General features: G+C 61.9%; 1 protein-coding gene across 1 annotated transcript; it reads right to left on the reverse strand.

Annotated features, from left to right (window-relative positions):
- Window positions 1–4,129: 4,129 nt before the first annotated feature.
- OTX1 (orthodenticle homeobox 1) lies at window positions 4,130–13,717 on the reverse strand. Its single transcript, XM_084623085.1, has 3 exons — window positions 13,524–13,717; window positions 12,235–12,386; window positions 4,130–5,777 (listed from the first exon to the last, which is right to left on the reverse strand). Exons 1-3 carry the CDS (start codon window positions 13,618–13,620, stop codon window positions 5,022–5,024), a joined length of 1,005 nt encoding a protein of 334 aa, XP_084479211.1. The 5' UTR covers window positions 13,621–13,717; the 3' UTR covers window positions 4,130–5,021.
- Between the last annotated feature and the right edge of the window lie 5,622 nt (window positions 13,718–19,339).

Consider the following 19,339-nt stretch of genomic DNA (forward strand, 5'->3'; position numbering starts at 1 on the left):
TATTTGTGGACATTTGCCGTCTCATCGGTGAGCGGGCTCTTCCTCCGAGGCAGGCGGGAGCCGGCTGGAGCGCCCCCCGTTAAGTTAGGAGACCGCCACGTGTTGGTTGGTTTCTTTGAGATGTTTCGTAGCGGCCTTTAGCTGGGCTCAACGGCGGGCAGCGCCCAGTGGCCTTGCCGGGGCTTTTAACCGATGCAAACACACGAGGAGAAATTGGCTTGGCCCTTGGCTCCGCGCAGTAACTGGTCCCCCAGCTTCGGACCGCGCTGGTCCCGTTTTCTTGTCCCTGGGAGGCTTGTGTGCAAAGAATGCAGGCCCAGCGCCGCGCCGCGTAACTAACCCGGAGCTGGGGGAGCCCGCGGGGCCGGGTACCGCTGCCCGCGGGGCCGGGTACCGCTGCCTGCACTCCGCAGCCTGCGTTCGCTCGGTGCTTTCCTCAACTGCAGTTCTTCCTTCTGCGCCGATCCTGGTGCTCAGAGCCAGCGAGTCGCGTTCATACAGGGACGGTGCCAGGACTTTCCAGGGAGGCCTTTGGCCTTTGTCGAAAGTGCTTGTGTCAGGGGACAGAGAAGCGTGCCAAAGGAGCTGCGGCTCCGGAGCCGCGCTGCCCGCAAAGGCGGCTGTGCCTCTCGGGGGCTGCACGGGGCTCCCGGAGTTTCCCACAGGGGCCCTGCGCGCTGCAACACCTTGGCACCAAAGCCTGGGCGGAGGGTGGGGAGAAGCCTCTGAAACATGAGGCTACTTTAAGGTACTTGTGTATAAAGTTACAAGAATGAGCCGCTTGGAGTCCGGGTGAAAGGTGCAGCCGACCAGAGCCCGGTGGGTAATGCTCAGGGTCTAGGCCAGCCCCTCCGTGTACCCCACACCCCGACAGTCCCCACGCAGAGGGACTGTGGGCTGCTTCCCTTAGACAGGCCCAAGTCCTGCTCGGCGCATCTTGGCTAATCTCCTGCCCTCTTTCCTAAAGGGCCTTTTGGTCTGTAGTTGCTTTCCCTCGGGTGATTGCATGGGTGGGTGCCTTAACCACAAGCATTTTAATTAAGTGACTGTTTGTGCAGCGATGGTTACACTTCCCTTTTGCCCAAAGACGTATCTCCTTGCAACATCTGCTCCAGAAGTAACAATAACAACCATCACAAGGCGGACACGGGGAGGTGACATCCTCCCTGGCTCTTGCGCAGCCGAGACCAGCTGCCCGTGATGCAGCGTGGCAATGCCAGGGGACCGGGCTGCGCCAGGGCGCATGGGGACGCATTGCATAAGGATCATTGTCCCCTCACTCCCAGCAGCAGTGCACGGCCTCGGATCCAGTCTGACATGGACCCCCCCACCCGCCCCCGCAATGTGGCTGCCTCCAGCAGCGGCGGTGGCTTGAATCATAGATTTGGCTTGGATCCATGTCCCTGGGACCTGCACCCGAGCGAGTCCCTGCACAGGGGGAGATCGTAGGCGCTGGTGCTGGCTGGAAGCGGTTTCTGTCACGTACAAGGTTTGCAGTTTGGGTCACTGGCTCTCAGCACCCCTCACTCCCTTGCACAAATTGTGCCCGGGACCCGGACCCGTGGGCGAGATGGCAACTTTCCTCTCCGTGCAACAAGCATCGCCCCGTAACTCCCGCTCTTTACCTCGGAGGCCAACTCGGGCAAGTTTTCCAACAGCTCGGACCAAGCGTAACTACCCCCAAAGAGGGCGTTGGGGGCAGGGCAGAAGGGGGGAGGCCGCCCATCCTTGGTGTTTCCCTGCCCCACGCAGACCTGTGCGTAGACGGGAGCCCGCCAGGATACCGGGTTTAGGGAGCAGGCACCGTGATTCCTGGGCGTGCAGAAGCCCGGCTCTGACTTTCGATGGCTGTTTAACCCCCAGTAGTATCCGCCCTTTGGCCGGCACCTGGAGGGAGGGCTTGCCTGGCCCAACACGGGACAGCCTTTTTCAAAGGGCTCCGAGTGGTTCCTGTCATTTGCAAAGGGCCTCCGCGCGCTCAGCCTACCCGTGACAAAGGTGGCCTGGCAGGGGGCGGCTGCTGACAGGAGATAAGCCAAGGGCTGTCCTGGTTAATAAGCAGCCTGTTTAACTGCCGAAAGAGCCGGTCAGCTCGCGGCCCGTGTGCCGGGCGGGCTGCGGGTGGCAGGGCCAGGCTGGCCCCAGGCGAGCGCGGAGCGAGCCCAGGGCGCTGCTCCAGCCAGGGAGCGCCCGGGGGCGGGCACAGCACAAGGGCGTGGGTAGGGGGAATAGCGCCAGGGTGCCACGAGCACCCTGATCGGGGGGTGGAGGGGGAGGAAGGGGCGGAGATCAGGGGCTAATAGCGGCAGCCGGGGCTTCCCCAGGGCTGCGTGGCATTAGAAGTCGAGGTGACCCTGTGCATCGGGAGACAGGATTGCTCTGCATCGGGGGACCCCGTACACGTGGGAAGCAAACACCCCCAAAGGACTTGGGCTGTTAAAGCGAAGCAGGCGCTTTAAGCCCGCTGGGACACACGCAGATTTCACCGGCGGCCAGCCTGAATTTGCAGTTCTAGGAGGCTAGGTGCAGTTTAGCGAAACACTGAGCGTTTATTGTACAAACACGCACCGGCCCCAAGCCCCCCAATAAATACTCCCAGGTGTCGCTCCTGGATTGAACCCCGCCAGCATCCAGCGACCTTTGCTTTTTGCATTCACGTGTACGGCTAATGTACGAGTAACAAGCGTGCTCGGGAATTTGTCCTGCCAGGGACTAAGATGAGCCTTTCGCTGCCCTTTCCTGGGTGAAAAATTCTTGAGCAGGATGGAAAGGCGCTGAAGTTTCGTTCTGGCTCTGAAATCACTTTTCTTCCTGCCGCTGAGCCGATTTGTTAAAAGCTAGACTCCTTCTTCTCGCCTTCAGCGGGATAAGGGCCATCTACGCCCCCGGCCAGGGAGGTGAGCTTCTTAGAGATGCCGCGATGCGTTTAATTTTTATTTTGAAAAAGAAATTCGTTTCAACACAGGTAGCTACGAATCGGGCAAAACGTGGTTATAAGGATCTGGAAACAAGGGGGGGGGAGGAAAGATTGGGGTCTAGATCATCGTGACAAGGGTTTTTTGGGGAGGAGATTTTTGTTTGTTTTATGCCTGCTTTGTTTTTGTTTCCTTGCAACCCTCGTGATTTTTAAGAGGGTTAAACGCATGTAAATTTGGGCCAGCTTTGAAATCCAGCCCATCTCCGAAAATCCGGAGCAGCTAGGGTCACCCTTTCCTGGGAGATTAGAGCAACGCGTCCGTTTAAAATAAAAAAAGAAAGAAAGAAAGCAGCCCAGGAGAATTTGGCAGAGCTGCAGATTTCCCGAGGGAACAAGCCAGCCCGGGCTGCGGGTGGTTTGGCCGAGCGCACCAAGCCGCGCTGAATGGGAAATCTAGGGGCGATTAAAATGGGAAAACTCCGTGCCAGACTTCAGATGTTCCTGAAAGACAAACACGCTCTGGGGCCGCTGCTGGTTAGCGCTCGTGCTTTCCCAAAAAACAAACCTGGGGGGTGGCGGGGGGGGGCATTCACACCGTCTCCCCGCTCTGGAACCCACCGAAGTTTTGAGTGGAAGCCAATCCAATTATGGCCATTAAAAGGCAGCTCAGGGCAATAAAGTGCGCAGGGGCCAGCACGCCCTCCCCCCGGGGTAAATAAAAATCATCCTGCCCCTGCCCTCGCATGCTCCGCGGAAATTGAAGCTCGCGGAGGCTTTTCCGAGGGGCCCCGCTTCGGAAGTATGACACAGACAAGGGGCTTCATTAGTTTGTATTTTATTATAGGGCTATGTAGGTAAAGGGGGAGGAGTTGCCTTACATTTAAAACAGGTACGTGTTGGATCACGGCGTAATCATCAAATTTACAAATGCCTTTTCCACCGAGGGGCAAAGCGGTTAAAACCCATCGTCGAGACAGATGCGCAGGCGTGGCTGGCTAGGGCCGCAGCCCTAAAGACTCACTAGACAAACCGAGGGGGCTATAAGGGAGGGGAGGGAAGTTGAGCTGCTTTTTTTTTTCTCCTTTTCTCCCCCCCCCCCTTTTTTTTTTTTTTGGTCTGTAAACTGGATCGGGACTGCGGATCCGCTGGACAAGCCTTTCCTTCCCCCTCTCCCGAGCCTTCCCAGCTCCCCCTCCCCACCCCTTACAGCGGGCCCCCAAACCTCCATCCGAGATCGCCTGCCCTCCCCGCCTCTTCTCACCGGAGTGGGTTTGATTCGCCAGGAGAAGTACCCCCAAGGGAGGAAAGAGGCAGCGCTGGGAATCTGGACTGGCCCCGCCGGCAGATTTTTTTTTTTTTTGAAGGGAGGGGGGTGGAGGAGAGAAGTTTTGTTTAGTTCAATTTCCTGCGTGTTAAAGTCAAGATAAAATTTCAACCCAATAACATCAACTAAAAACAATGCTGGTCCCTGGAACGGACCGAATATTTACACCATTCCTGCTGCTTGCGGCAGCAAGAGGCTGGGCAATCCCACGGCGAGAGCCCAGAGGCTCCCCACCGTCAAAAGACAGCTGTCCACAGGGTCTGCAGGGGCAGGGTGTAAAGGGGGCTTCCACTCCCTGCCTTGCCCTTGACACAGGGAGTTCGAGAGTTGAGTCGTCCAACACCTGGGGGGCCGCCGGCGGGGGGAGTCTGTGTCTCCAAGGCGCGTTTCTTTTCAAATCGAGGAGGGGAGGCCCCCGAAGTCCTCTTCCGGGCTGTGTGTGTGTGTTTGGTGTGAAAAAAAATCAACCCACCGGACGGAATAATCCCGGGTGCGGAGAAGGAATAAATAGGAGTTACTGGGGAGGGTCCAGCAGCAGATCTCAGCCAGCAGCCCTGAGCCGGGGGCTCTTGGTCGGGGATGATGAATGATGATGACCATGGGGCATGGAGACCCAGTCCTGCCCGGGAGAAGGAAACACACCGACGGCAGCTCCGGAGCAGGGAGCAGCGGGGCCAGCGGTGGGCGCAGGCTGGGCCAGGAGGAAGGCCCTCGTTTCTCACGTAGCAAAAGGCCAGTGGGGAGCCGGGCCGGGCCGAGCCGGGCCGGGCCAGGCGCTGCCTACAAGACCTGGAACCTCCAGGAGGCCTGGTCCTTGTAGTCCAGGCAGTCGGGGGAGTTGAAGTTGAGTTTCCAGGAGGAGGCGGCGCCGGGCTCCTTGTAGTCCAGGCAGTCGGGGGAGTTGAAGGCCAGCCCCGTGCTGCCGTAGCCCTGGTGGTGGTGGGGATGGTGGTGGTGGCCGGACCCCTGGCCCAGCGGGTGGTGGTGGTGGCCGGCCATGGAGGAGGGCGCCATGGGGCTGAGCTGGTGCGGGTGGTGGTGGGAGTGCATGGGCGCCAGGTAGGAGCTGCACTCCACGCCGCCGAAGTAGGAGGAGGCGGCGGCCGCCGGGTAGCCCTGCCCGTAGCCGCCGCCCTGGCCGTAGGACATGGGGTAGGAGGCGGAGGCGGCGCCGGACACCGAGCGCTGCATGCAGGACGCGCCGCCGGGCGGCAGCGGCTCCGGCACCGACACGGCCGAGGGCGCCGCGCCCGGGGAGATGGAGGCCGGGCTCCAGATGGACGAGGCCGGGGCGCTGATGGAGGCGGCCGCCGCCGCGGGGTTGCCCAGCGCCGCCGCCGCGCTGCCCGAGGAGCTGGAGCTGGAGGAGGACGACGAGCCGGAGCTGGAGACGGCGGGGGGCGTGAACTGGCCGCTGCTCTCCGAGCCCGAGCTCTCCCGCGCCGGGGACGGCTTCTTCTTGGCCGGCCGGCTCTTGGCCCCGCCGCCGCTCTGCTGCTGCTGCCGGCACTTGGCCCGGCGGTTCTTGAACCAGACCTGCGGGGAGAGCGAGCTGTCAGCAGCCAGCCCCCGGCACCCACTTTCCCCAGCCCCCATCGCCAGCCCCTGGCACCCAGCCCCCCCAGGACCCATAGCCATCTGCTGGCACCCAGCCCCCCCAGCACAGATAGCCAGCCCCTGGCACCCAGCCCCCCCCCCGCACCTGTAACCAGCCCCTGGCACCCAGCCCCCCCAGGACCCATAGCCATCTGCTGGCACCCAGCCCCCCCAGCACAGATAGCCAGCCCCTGGCACCCAGCCCCCCCAGGACCCATAGCCATCTGCTGGCACCCAGTCCCCCCAGCACAGATAGCCAGTCCCTGGCACCCAGCCCCCCCAGGACCCATAGCCATCTGCTGGCACCCAGCCCCCCCAGCACAGATAGCCAGCCCCTGGCACCCAGCCCCCCCAGGACCCATAGCCATCTGCTGGCACCCAGCCCCCCCAGCACAGATAGCCAGCCCCTGGCACCCAGCCCCCCCAGGACCCATAGCCATCTGCTGGCACCCAGCCCCCCCAGCACAGATAGCCAGCCCCTGGCACCCAGCCCCCCCAGGACCCATAGCCATCTGCTGGCACCCAGCCCCCCCAGCACAGATAGCCAGTCCCTGGCACCCAGCCCCCCCAGGACCCATAGCCATCTGCTGGCACCCAGCCCCCCCAGCACAGATAGCCAGCCCCTGGCACCCAGCCCCCCCAGGACCCATAGCCATCTGCTGGCACCCAGCCCCCCCAGCACACATAGCCAGCCCCTGGCACCCAGCCCCCCCAGGACCCATAGCCATCTGCTGGCACCCAGTCCCCCCAGCACAGATAGCCAGCCCCTGGCACCCAGCCCCCCCAGGACCCATAGCCATCTGCTGGCACCCAGCCCCCCCAGCACAGATAGCCAGCCCCTGGCACCCAGCCCCCCCAGGACCCATAGCCATCTGCTGGCACCCAGCCCCCCCAGCACAGATAGCCAGCCCCTGGCACCCAGCCCCCCCAGGACCCATAGCCATCTGCTGGCACCCAGTCCCCCCAGCACAGATAGCCAGCCCCTGGCACCCAGCCCCCCCAGGACCCATAGCCATCTGCTGGCACCCAGCCCCCCCAGCACAGATAGCCAGCCCCTGGCACCCAGCCCCCCCAGGACCCATAGCCATCTGCTGGCACCCAGCCCCCCCAGCACAGATAGCCAGCCCCTGGCACCCAGCCCCCCCCCCGCACCTGTAACCAGCCCCTGGCACCCAATCCCCCAGGACCCATAGCCATCTGCTGGCACCCAGCCCCCCCAGCACAGATAGCCAGCCCCTGGCACCCAGCCCCCCCAGGACCCATAGCCATCTGCTGGCACCCAGTCCCCCCAGCACAGATAGCCAGCCCCTGGCACCCAGCCCCCCCAGGACCCATAGCCATCTGCTGGCACCCAGTCCCCCCAGCACAGATAGCCAGTCCCTGGCACCCAGCCCCCCCAGGACCCATAGCCATCTGCTGGCACCCAGCCCCCCCAGCACAGATAGCCAGCCCCTGGCACCCAGCCCCCCCAGGACCCATAGCCATCTGCTGGCACCCAGCCCCCCCAGCACAGATAGCCAGCCCCTGGCACCCAGCCCCCCCAGGACCCATAGCCATCTGCTGGCACCCAGCCCCCCCAGCACAGATAGCCAGCCCCTGGCACCCAGCCCCCCCAGGACCCATAGCCATCTGCTGGCACCCAGCCCCCCCAGCACAGATAGCCAGCCCCTGGCACCCAGCCCCCCCAGGACCCATAGCCATCTGCTGGCACCCAGCCCCCCCAGCACAGATAGCCAGCCCCTGGCACCCAGCCCCCCCAGGACCCATAGCCATCTGCTGGCACCCAGTCCCCCCAGGACAGATAGCCAGCCCCTGGCACCCAGCCCCCCCAGGACCCATAGCCATCTGCTGGCACCCAGTCCCCCCAGCACAGATAGCCAGCCCCTGGCACCCAGCCCCCCCAGGACCCATAGCCATCTGCTGGCACCCAGTCCCCCCAGCACAGATAGCCAGCCCCTGGCACCCAGCCCCCCCAGGACCCATAGCCATCTGCTGGCACCCAGCCCCCCCAGCACAGATAGCCAGCCCCTGGCACCCAGCCCCCCCCCCGCACCTGTAACCAGCCCCTGGCACCCAATCCCCCAGGACCCATAGCCATCTGCTGGCACCCAGTCCCCCCAGCACAGATAGCCAGCCCCTGGCACCCAGCCCCCCCAGGACCCATAGCCATCTGCTGGCACCCAGCCCCCCCAGCACAGATAGCCAGCCCCTGGCACCCAGCCCCCCCCCCGCACCAGTAACCAGCCCCTGGCACCCAGCCCCCCCAGGACCCATAGCCATCTGCTGGCACCCAGCCCCCCCAGCACAGATAGCCAGCCCCTGGCACCCAGCCCCCCCCCCCGCACCTGTAACCAGCCCCTGGCACCCAATCCCCCAGGACCCATAGCCATCTGCTGGCACCCAGCCCCCCCAGCACAGATAGCCAGCCCCTGGCACCCAGCCCCCCCAGGACCCATAGCCATCTGCTGGCACCCAGTCCCCCCAGCACAGATAGCCAGCCCCTGGCACCCAGCCCCCCCCAGGACCCATAGCCATCTGCTGGCACCCAGTCCCCCCAGCACAGATAGCCAGCCCCTGGCACCCAGCCCCCCCCAGGACCCATAGCCATCTGCTGGCACCCAGTCCCCCCAGCACAGATAGCCAGCCCCTGGCACCCAGCCCCCCCCCCCGCACCTGTAACCAGCCCCTGGCACCCAATCCCCCAGGACCCATAGCCATCTGCTGGCACCCAGCACCCCCAGCACAGATAGCCAGCCCCTGGCACCCAGCCCCCCCCCCGCACCAGTAACCAGCCCCTGGCACCCAATCCCCCAGGACCCATAGCCATCTGCTGGCACCCAGCCCCCCCAGCACAGATAGCCAGCCCCTGGCACCCAGCCCCCCCCCCCCGCACCTGTAACCAGCCCCTGGCACCCAATCCCCCAGGACCCATAGCCATCTGCTGGCACCCAGCCCCCCCAGCCATCTGCTGGCACCCAGCACCCCCAGCACAGATAGCCAGCCCCTGGCACCCAGCCCCCCCCCGCACCAGCCCCTGGCACCCAGCCCCCCAGGACCCATAGCCATCTGCTGGCACGCAGCCTCCTAGCATCTGTAGCCAATCCTCAAGCATCATAACAGCCACTTCCTCTAGAACCCATAGGTATCCCCCAGGCACCCTGAACAGCCAGCAACACCCATTTCCCCTAGCACCGCAGCCATCCCCCAACACCCTGAACAGCCACCATTACCCATAACCAGCTGCTGGCACCCACTTCACTCAGCACCCATAGCCACTGGCACCCAGTCCCCAAGCATCCATACCCATCCACCAGCACCCAAGCACCCCAACCAACATTCATAGCCACCCACTGGAACCCCAGACAGCTCCTGGCATGCCTAGCCTTCCACCAGCCCACAGCCACTCACTGGCACCCAGCACTATCCACCCCTACCCCGACAGCTATCAGCATTCCCAGACATTCACCAGCACAAGCTGTCCACCAGCATGCAAGACAGCCCTGGGTGCTCACAGCAATTCACAGGTGCCCAGTCCCCCCGGCACCTGCACCCATCCACTGACACAAAGCCCCCGCAGCACCCATCCACACCCAACCACCCGTTAGCCATAACTCCCAGCACCCACACCCATCCACCAGCTGTGAGTCCCAGGAGCACCAACTCCATCCCCCAGGCTCCCACACTATGCCCCACCCTGCACCCCCCAGCCATAAGACTCACTCACAGGACCCACCCCCCTCCTTGCAAGGAGGGATAGGCCATTGACTGCCAGCTCCTCCACTGTCCCTGCCAACCAGCGCCTATGCCCAGCACCCACCCCCCACCCACAAGGGAAAACAACGTTAGCGTCGAGTTTCCTCACTACCCGCATCCCCCCGCCATTAGCCGGCTTCCAACCTAAACCCCGCACACCACCCAGCTCCGTCACCCATCCCCGGGGCTAGCAGGGAGAGCAGACCCAGCAGTACCTGCTTCCCCCAGGGCACAGCCAGCTTCCCCCTGGCCTCCCGCAGCAGAGCAGCCAGCTCCCCACCTGCAAAGGAGACTGAAGCCCTCGGCATCCAGGACCACCCCATTATACCCCACCCATCCTGCAAGGAAGAACAAACCCACCAGCACCCAGCCTACCCATTCCCCGGCAGCCCACCTCTGCACTATCCCCAGCTTTTCCCTCCATCCTCCATCAGTGCCCAGCACTCCCCGCTCGGCCCCAGCATCCTTCTTCCCCAACCAGCACCTCAACCCGTTCCCCGACGCAGCCCCCAGAGCAATGAGCTTTCAACACAGCACCTAACTCCCCCAGCCCGCGGAGAGCACGGAGTGATCAGCACCCAGCTTCACTCCCTCCCCCGCACTGTCCCCCAGGAAGAGGGGCACAGCACCCAATGCTCCCAGCTATCCCCCCCCCCCAGCACAGCTGTGAAGGAGGGAACACTTTCTGGGTCCTGATCAATCCAGCCCCGTTCCGCTCCACCCCAGCACAGCACGCATCTCCTCAAGGGAGAGGGGCCCAGCATCCCGCTCCCACCACCAGAACTCTCAGCTGCAGCGCCGGGCACCCCCATTAGCCCGCAGAGAAATGGGCCCAATGGGATCAGCCCCCAGCAGAGCAGCCCGGATCCCTGGCTAGCACCGAGCAGGGACATAGTGACCAGCACCCTCCCCCCCGTGGCCTTCTCCCCCCGCTCAGGGGCTTGGGGCACAGCAAAGGGGACCTCACTGAGCCTACCAGAAAAACCAGCCCCCCGCGAGAGAGGCGGAGCACGGCCCCCTTCCCACCCATTAGCCAGGGCTAGGGGCCCAGGACAGAGCTAGACTCACTCTCCCCCCCCCCCTTCCCCCAGCCTGCAAGGGGAGGGGCAGCCCGGCCCCACACTGCAGAGACGGGTCTGTCTGTCCGGAAGGCCTGTGGTGTGTGTCTGTCAGCTGCGAGGTGGCGGTGGGGGGACACTGCAGTCTCGGGGGCTGAGTTTGCCTCTGTCCCTGCCCCGGTGCTGGCACCTGGACCAAAGGCGGCGCCAGGGAGCCCTCCCCTGGCCGGGTAACAGCCCCGCTTCCTCCCTCTCCTGCCACCTCCTCCAGGCCGGAGGGGCCATTTCTGCGCCCCCGCCCCCCTCCCTTGCCCCGCACCCAGGTGTCCCAGGCCGGGCGCGCAGCTGGCCCCTCACCCGGGCCCGGGAGCTGGTTTTTAAAGCATCCTCCACACCCCACCCCAAGGGCCTACGCCCGAAGCTGCAGCCAGGACAGAGCGCCCAGGAAAAGTCACCAGGGCCGGGCTGGCCGGCGGGCCCATGGCGAGATGCCGGGGAGGGATGGTGCCGCTCTAGGGGGGTGTCCAGGGTGGACCGCGGCTGGATCCCCCTGGCCGGGGCTGCCCCCCGCCCCCACCTGCAGAGAGACACGGGGCCCGCGCTGCTGGGGGCGCAGGGGACAGGATTAGCCTTTATTCCGCAAATCAGGCTCCGGCGCCCAGGCTGCCGGCGTTTCCACGGCAAGGGGACACCCTGGGCAGGCTGGCGAGCTCCTCAGCCCCTGGGGCTCCCTCCCGCGCGGCCTGATTTCCCATTGTAAAGGGGGGCGGCGCCCGTCGCCCTCGGGCAGGGCGCTGCGCGGCCGCGGAGCTTGAGGCCAGCGTTGGGGGGGGACGTTCCCCGCCTAGTCCAGGCAGGGGCAGCCAGCGGCTCCAGGGCGCGGAAGGGGTGGCTGGGACCAGCCGGAGAGCAGAGCCGGGGGAAAGGCCTCCAAAAGCCTGGAATAAAATCGCCCCTCTCGGCCTGAACGATCCACGCCGGCTCCTCAAACGCCCCTTGGCCGCGGCCGGCTCCGGGGACTGCGCCTCTCCCCGCCAGAGGCGCTGAGCTTCCGCGCAAACCCAGGGGCGCAGAAGGGCGGGCAAGCCCCGTGGCTCGGCTCCCCCGACAGCCAGCCCAGTGCGGGGCTCCAGCATTCGCCTGTCCCTGTTCGCAGGAGTCAGGGAGCTGAAGCGGGTCTCAGGCTGGGGGCCCCCCCCAACCCGAAGCAGGGTCGGGAGGGCAGGCCGCCCTGGGAGCTGCTCGAAGGTGGATCTGGCCAGGTCCCTGCCCCTCCGGCTGTTGGATCTAGGGCCTGAACGTGTCCTCCCAGCCCCTGGGCTGGCCATTGCCGGAGCACTTCGTCAGAGGAGGCCCGGGCGGGGGAGTGCGAGTGTGTGTGATGGGCTGGACAGTGCGGCAGGCAGGGCTCCGGCACCCGGGTTAGCAGCCCCTGCGCCCCAGCCCAGCCGTGCCCCGGCCCCGCAGCAGGCAGCGGAGGCGCGCCCAGGAAGTTCCCCCATCCCTGGTAGTTTGCACTGGGGCTCCCTCTACCCCCCCTCCCGCCCGCAGCTGCTGGCCCTGCGGCGGGAGAGACGGTACCGGACCTGGACTCTGGACTCGGGCAGGTTGATCTTCAGCGCCACCTCCTCCCGCATGAAGATGTCCGGGTAGCGGGTCTTGGCGAAGAGCGCCTCCAGCACATCGAGCTGCGAGCGGGTGAAGGTGGTGCGCTCCCGCCGCTGCTTCCGCGGGGTGGCTGCAGGACCCGGGAGAGACAGAAACAAGCGGATTAGACCCACGGACCCCCGCACTCGGGTGCCCCCCACTGCAGAATCTCCCGGGCCGGGGCGCGGAGCCGGGCCCTGCAAGCCCCTTGCTACAGATCGGGGGGTTCGCAGGATTCACAGCCAAGCATTCAAAGAAAAGAAACCGGTGCTAGGGAGCGGGGCCGGGAGGGAAATAAACTAATTTGGCAATTAAATACCGGTTAATATCAGAGAAACTACCAACCCCCATCTCTCCCTCCCAGCAAAATGCACAGTCTATAGTTATACCAAGTGTATTTATGTTGCGTTTCAACGCTCCCCAGAAGCCAGGTTTCGTGGCATTAGGATGGGGAAGGGAGATTCCTAAAAAAGATGTTTTTAAAGAGGCGGGAGACAGGGGTGGAAATGCGAGCAAGCAAATGGGCTCCAAAAGTTAAGGCCGAAGTGAAACTGAGGAGGCAAAATCCGGCGGGGAACGCAAAGCGGATTGCGAACCCCCCGACCCCCCAATCCATACACAACACCATTACACAGCGGCCTCCGCAAGACCCCGGAGGGGAGTTTTCAGGGTTTGTTTGTGTGTTTAAATTACAATCCAGGGAAGAAAAAAAATCGAGCGGGGGAGAATCACAACACACAAGTTAGGAACACGCCGAGCTGGGAACAGTGCAGCACCTCTGTGGAGTTGGGTACGAGTTTCGTTAAATTAATTATTTTTAAAATAACAAAGTTAACTATTCGAAAGAGTTTCCCACTGTTAAAAAAAGCACACGAATTAAAGAGACATTTAAACTTTTCAAACTTCTTATCTGATCGTACAAAAACTAGTTGTTGGGGGAAGGAGATTTCTCTATTGAAATCCTGTTGATTCCCACCCTCGTTAATTTTGAGAGTAAAAATTACTTTAAAAAGGATCTAACGAGCAGATTTGTTCTTTTAAATCTTTTTTCAAAAGGTACTCTGGGTATTTTTGAAAGCACAGTCTTGGAGTGGAAGAAATATCCCATTGTTCTCATCTTCGTTGCAAGAAGACAGGAGAAAAATGACTTCGTACAAACTTGTCCCAGGTGAGCAGTGTAACCGGACTGGTAGAGGGGCAAAGGAAATTAAAGTGGTTTGATGCTCACCCGGATAGCCCACCGAGGGATGCAGTAGGTCCATAGCAGGTCCGGTCAGCCCCAGCCCATTCATGCCATAGGGGGGCTGTTTGAGGTAAGACATCATGCTAAAAGCTGGAAAGATTTTCCCCAATTATATATATATATATATATAAAGTCTGTCTAAAATTTCTCGAAGTCACAAAATTGGTTCTTCCAGGCGATGGCAGAAAATCCGGGCGCTGGAGAGACTCCCCGCTCCCTAAAAGAAACAAACAAAAAAAGAACACACACAAAACCAGACAGACATCAGCAGCTCTTCGGAGCGGAATCGACAAGCCAGGTTGCTTCCAGGGCACAACACAAACCGCTGGGATTCGGAGTTTTACAGCCAGACCAGAGCGGTGCAGATCAAGCGCAAAGAAATACAATTTAAAAAACAACGATTGCAAATAATCGAAAGCGTAGGGAAGTTGGGACTATTTTTTGTGCATTAAATGAAATCGTTTGGGGCGCAAAGAGAGAGGCGCAAGCGCACAGCAGGGCAGCCTGAAAAGCCCCCTGCTCGCTGCAAACAGGGCTTTATTTCGCTCTGCGCCAAAAAATCCTGTCGTGCAAATAAAATCGAAAGTCCCCCCCCTTTTCGTTGTCAGTTATTACGGTTTTAAAGTTTTTGCGCATGTTGAGAAGAGGGCGGCGAGGGGGGCAATCAATATGGCCATACCCCTCCCAAACGAAGTGAAATAAGAAAGTACCAGAGTCGAGCTGGGGGAGGGGGGGGAGAGTTTTTTTAAGCAGAGTCACATTAACATACAATCGCCGTGGGGCTTGGAGGGGGGCACAATACAAGTGATGGGGGAAGATAAAGCAATTATTTAAAAAGATAATTGGATTAGAAATCAAAACGAGATACCAAAAGGGGGGGACGTATAATTAATTTAAGAGCGAGCAGAAGGGGACATTTTAATTAGAAATGGCGAGTAGTTAAAAAACAAACCGATTTACAGTCACTTTGAAATTCATATTCCAGGGGGTTCCTCCCGTAGGGGTGACGGAAACAAATTTACCGAAAGGCACAACGTATGTGTGTGTGGGGGGGGTGTTCCACGGTCTCTCACTAGGGATTTTATTCTAAATAAATAAAACGAGAAATGGCCAGAGTTTCTTTCCTGCCATGCCTTGCTGGGAGCCATTACAGGGCTCTGAGAAGTGCCAACTCGGACACTTCTCCGCCCGCTTTCCTGCGAATTCTGGGTTCGGTTTTTGCTGTTCGCCAGCATTCCCCTGATGTAAGGAATTTACAGCAGGGCCGCGGAGATCCCGGGAGCTGGACTGTATTTGTTTTTGTCTCGGAGCGAGGTCTCCAGGTAAAATCCACAACCTTGATCCCGTCTCCAGACCCAGGAATCTCTCTCCGCTGCCCACAGGCGCCCAAGAACCCTCATTACCCCGCGAGAAAAATTAGACGAGACAAACCAAAGAAACAAAATCCTAAATCCACCCAGCAACAGATGGCGGCGGCTCTAATCACGATTAATCACCAGCTAGAAACTTTAATTGTGTTGAGGGCCATGTTGTCTCCAGCTGAGTTTCCTGTATTTACACCAGAATGATTAAAAGGGGAGGGGGGCTGTTTGTTTTCGCTGGTAAGACTATTTCCAAATTAATTTGCATCCTCCAGGGGTGCTGGAACAATTTGTACCGTGGGGGTGCTGAGAGCCAAAGCACCACAGTGTAAACTCTGTGTCGGATGGAAAGCACTTCAAGCAGAGGCGCACAGACACGCACACCCCGCACCAGCACCTCTGTCCTCCAGCTCCCAGGCTAACCTGTTGCATTTGGACACTGGGATCCCCTCTACTTTCGTTTTTAGTGTCTGTGTGGAAATTAAATACATCCGGTTGAGTTAGCAGATTGGAATAAAAGCGAACTGCACAGATACGTTTACAGGAGGTTTCCAAAGAGGCCTATCGTTACTTCTCCATATAGTCTCTTTCCCAACACGACCGAGTCCTCACTGCAAAGTATCCTAACCCTTCAGGCCATGGGGGGTTGAATGAGACCGACCTAGCCTCCCGGAGACCCCCCCCTAACTGTAAGCACCCGCGCCTCTCCATCCGAGGGAATTAAGACTACTCCGTGTAAACAGGGGCGCCCCAGCCCCAAGAGAGAGGGGGCTCGAAAGCGGATCCGTGGCTTGGAAATGGACCACTGAAGCCAGCACGTTAGGCCAGGCCAGGCCAGGCCAGGCCAGCCCCGGCCCGAGAAGCCAGCACTTTCCCCCGAGCAGATGCCGCCAGAGCGGCTCCTGGAGATGCGTCGGGCTGAGCCGGGAGTGATTTGGCCCGTGCAGTCATTATGTAAGTTTGTTTGCCAGCCCTGCAGTGTCACCATCCCAGGGAGGGGTGAGGCGAGGCGAGGCGCTCCAGGAGGCTACGAGCCGGGGCGGGGGCGCTCACCTTCAGCTTAAATCAAACAGCCCCCCCCCCCACCATCCAAGTGCGGGGCTTCGCCACCCCGCGCGGGACCCTGCCGGGCGGCCCGGGGTGCGGGGGCTCCGCAGCGGAGTTGCAAAGTCTGGCGGGGAGAAGGGGGCAGCCCGGGCTCCTCCCAGGGGGTCCCAGGCAGGGCAGAGGGGGCCGGGGCGCCGCCACAGCTCCCCCCACCCCAGGTCCCGGGCGCGGGGCGCAGAGCGAGCAGGAGCCGGGCGCCGCCGCCTCACCTAGCCCCGCAGCTCCCAGTGCAACGCCGCGAAGCGGGTCCCGGCTCCGCTCCCCGGCCAGCAGCGCCGGGACCCGGGGTTGGCAGCTGGCTCCGGCCCCGCTCTGCCACTCGGGGCGGGGGCTGCGCCTCGTACTTTCTTCGGCAGCCCAGCGCTAACTTCTGGCGGCGGGAGCTGCGGGGGGGGGGGGGCCGGGGCAGACCCGGGGGGGGGGCCGGGGCAGCCCGGGACGGGACCCGGCGCGTTTACCTGGCGGCAGGAGCGGTCTGGCCCGGGCGCGCCGGTGATTGGCAATGTAGCCTGATGGAGATTGATCACCTTTCCACGGCCCTGCCCTTGTATGTGCGCGCGAGGCGAGTGCGTAACCAGCCCCGGCGCCAATCCCCGGCCGCCCCGCGCCTGACTGACAGCCGCCTGGGCAATGGCAGCGCGGGATGCGGGCTACCTCCGCACGCCCCCCCCCCCGCTCCCCGCTCCCCGCCCCCCCCCCCCGGGCGCCCCACGCCGCCCCGGCCCCGCGGCGCGCGCCGGCTCCCCCGGGGCTGGCTCTGCCCGCGGCCGGGGCGCCTCTTGGCCCCCGCCCCCGCCCCCGTGCGCGGCGCCCGGGCTCCGCTCCCCGCCCCAGGCAAAGCCCGTCCGAGCGCGGGGGCCGTCCCGGGCCAAGCCCCGGGAGCTCCAGAGAGCCGGCGGCGGGCAGAGGCCCGGGGCCGACCGCCGCCCCCTGCACCCCGGCGGGCCCCGGGGCGAACTTTTGCACGTTCACTTGCTGCGTGTGCGCGTCCGGCTGTTTGTGCGCGGGCAGGCGCCCGCTGAACCCGGACCCACAGCGAGAAACCCTGGACTGAGGGTCTAAAGGGGCGAGATCCCCGCACCCGGCCCCTGGGGATGGGGAGCGATTGCCTCCCAGTCCTCCCCGAGCGTGGCTTTTTTCTCCGCGACCCCCACTCAGTCGCCTAAAGTTTGCACCCCGCACCGCCAGTCTTTCGTACGCTCTTGCCTGACACACTCGTTACATGTGCACAGACGGCGGAACGGCTGGTCTTCCCCTGGCGAGGCGCTTGAAACGGGACCTTTCCTTCCCGTTTGTGTGTGGGCAGGACCTAGGCTCGGAGACAAGGGGTCTGCGAATTGTCCTGGCCTGGGATGGCTTTTCTCCCCCCCTTTCTGAAACATTAAAATGGCCCGTTGCTGAAAATCGGTTAAAACCTTTACTGGAAACGCGCCGATTGTTTTCACAAAACGAAGGAAGTGGCAGAAATGGCCATTGGTGACCATTAACTTTGTCTTTTCTCTCCAAACTGTAGGCCACACAATTACCCATCCATATATAGGTTTAAGTTGCACCGTCTCATAAATATTAACGAAGGGCCCTAATCCCCTCCTAAGAATTACTCCTTCTTTTTGTAGTTTACCAGGAGAATGTCTAATAACACAAAGGGAAAGCTGAAAAGGGGTAAAAATAATAAAATGCAAAAAAAAAAAAAATCGACTCGTTGCCAGCAAAATAAATTAAACGCGGCCGGGCATCAAAGTAAGTGTCTTTCCACGAGACACTTTCCTTTGGCGTCCCAATAAAATACGGTAACAGAATATCATGGATGCACACTGTTTCCTTAACTGCTTCTCAAAGGGTCCAGGAGATCTGCTTAGGACCTTTAATAAGGCTTCGGTGCGGGTCTTTTGTTGATCTCTCAAAATCAACTCCTTCTCATTGAAGTTGGAGCTGAAAGCGAGCTAATGTTCAAAGGAAGTGACCGCCAGCCCAACGAAATTACATTTTTTCGGGCGATGAGGGGACATCTAATCAAAGGGGGGCGGGGGGGCGGACGAAAGAAAAGGAGGTTTACAAGATCTTTCTATAGTCCGCAAAAGTCAGCGACACGGCCACTTCTCCGCGGAACAAAGGCGCCGCAGCCCATTCACAAAAAAAAGAAAAAAAAAAAAGAGAGAAAAGGCCTGGCTGGGGACACCCCTCCCCCGGGGGCCTACCTTTGCCATTGTCCGCCCAGGGGGCCAGCTGCTCCCAGGCACCTGAGCCTTTGTCCCAGCGCGGCAGACAATGAGTTTGGGGCCAGTTTTTGAGCCAGGAAGGGCTGATCTCCAAAGCGCTTGTCCTGGCAGAGGGAGCCTCGCCAGATCCAATCGAGCCCCTTGCCAGAAACACAATATTATTAGCTATACCCCCCCCCCATTAATCGGCTCCTGGTTATTCGTCCAGAGGGTTTCGCCATGCACAGGGGCAGATGGAGGCGAAGCATTTGGGTGCTCGGCTCCGTAGGAGTGTCCGCCCGGCCCTCCCCGCGCCCCTGCTCAGCGCCGCAGGATGGGACCCGGGCTCGGGAAGGGCGAAGGTATCAAGTAGCACTGGCCCCTTTTTGTGAGCGCGAGTGTAATCAGAGTGGTTGTCTAATCCCAAATTGCAGGCGCATTTTCTGAACGCTCAGCCCATAAAAGCCCTGGATTAAGGGGAGGCAGGGGGCACAAGGCAGAGAGCGAGCGAGCGAGAGAAAAGTTTGGCGCAGCGTGCAGCGCGGAGGACCCGGGGCTGCTGCCTGGCGCGCACACTGCGCTGGCGGAGAAGGAGCAGCGGCGGCGGAGGCGGAGGGGGGGAGCCAGGTTGCCCTGTCCCGCGAGGAGCCACCTCCAGGGACCGCGCTGGACGGGGCCGGCCGTGCCCCCAAAGGGCCCCGCTCGGGACGGGGCGCCGGCGGAAGGCTCCTGGATTCTGCCCCAGACCCCAGGGCCCCCAGCTCGGACTCCCTCTGCTTGTACCCAGGGGGAAGCGCTAGCTTGTGCGCACAGGTAAGGTGCAGCCCGGCTCTGCCTTCCCTTCCCGCAGCCGCCCTCGGGGCAAGGTGCAGGGCTGGCTGGGGCACGGGGAGGGGAGGGGATTTTTTGGGATGGGGGGCTTCCGTTCCCCGGTGCTGGGGCAGGTCACGGAGCGGGCGGGTTCCCCATTCACACGGCTGCAGCCGGGTCTCTCTGGCGCTCTGCACAGGACAGGCTGGAGGGGGTCTGCGGGCTGAGACACTGGCTGGGGCAGGTTCCTTTCCGAAGCAGGTTCCTTGAGCGCTTCCGACAGACAGTGCCGATCTGCGGCCAGAAACACGAAGTACCTCTCGAG

The sequence above is a fragment of the Lepidochelys olivacea genome (genome assembly GCF_965140295.1).
Source record: "Lepidochelys olivacea isolate rLepOli2 genome assembly, chromosome: 3".
Taxonomy (NCBI): domain Eukaryota; kingdom Metazoa; phylum Chordata; order Testudines; family Cheloniidae; genus Lepidochelys; species Lepidochelys olivacea.

Excerpts from the sequence above, each read along its gene's own strand:
- OTX1 (XM_084623085.1), bottom strand. The coding sequence starts at position 13,620 with ATGATGTCTTACCTCAAACAGCCCCCCTATGGCATGAATGGGCTGGGG. Across the intron at positions 12,387-13,523 it reads TCCCTCGGTGGGCTATCCGG|CCACCCCGCGGAAGCAGCGG; the intron begins GTGAGCATCAAA and ends CGGGTCCTGCAG. Across the intron at positions 5,778-12,234 it reads TGCCCGAGTCCAGAGTCCAG|GTCTGGTTCAAGAACCGCCG; the intron begins GTCCGGTACCGT and ends CTCTCCCCGCAG.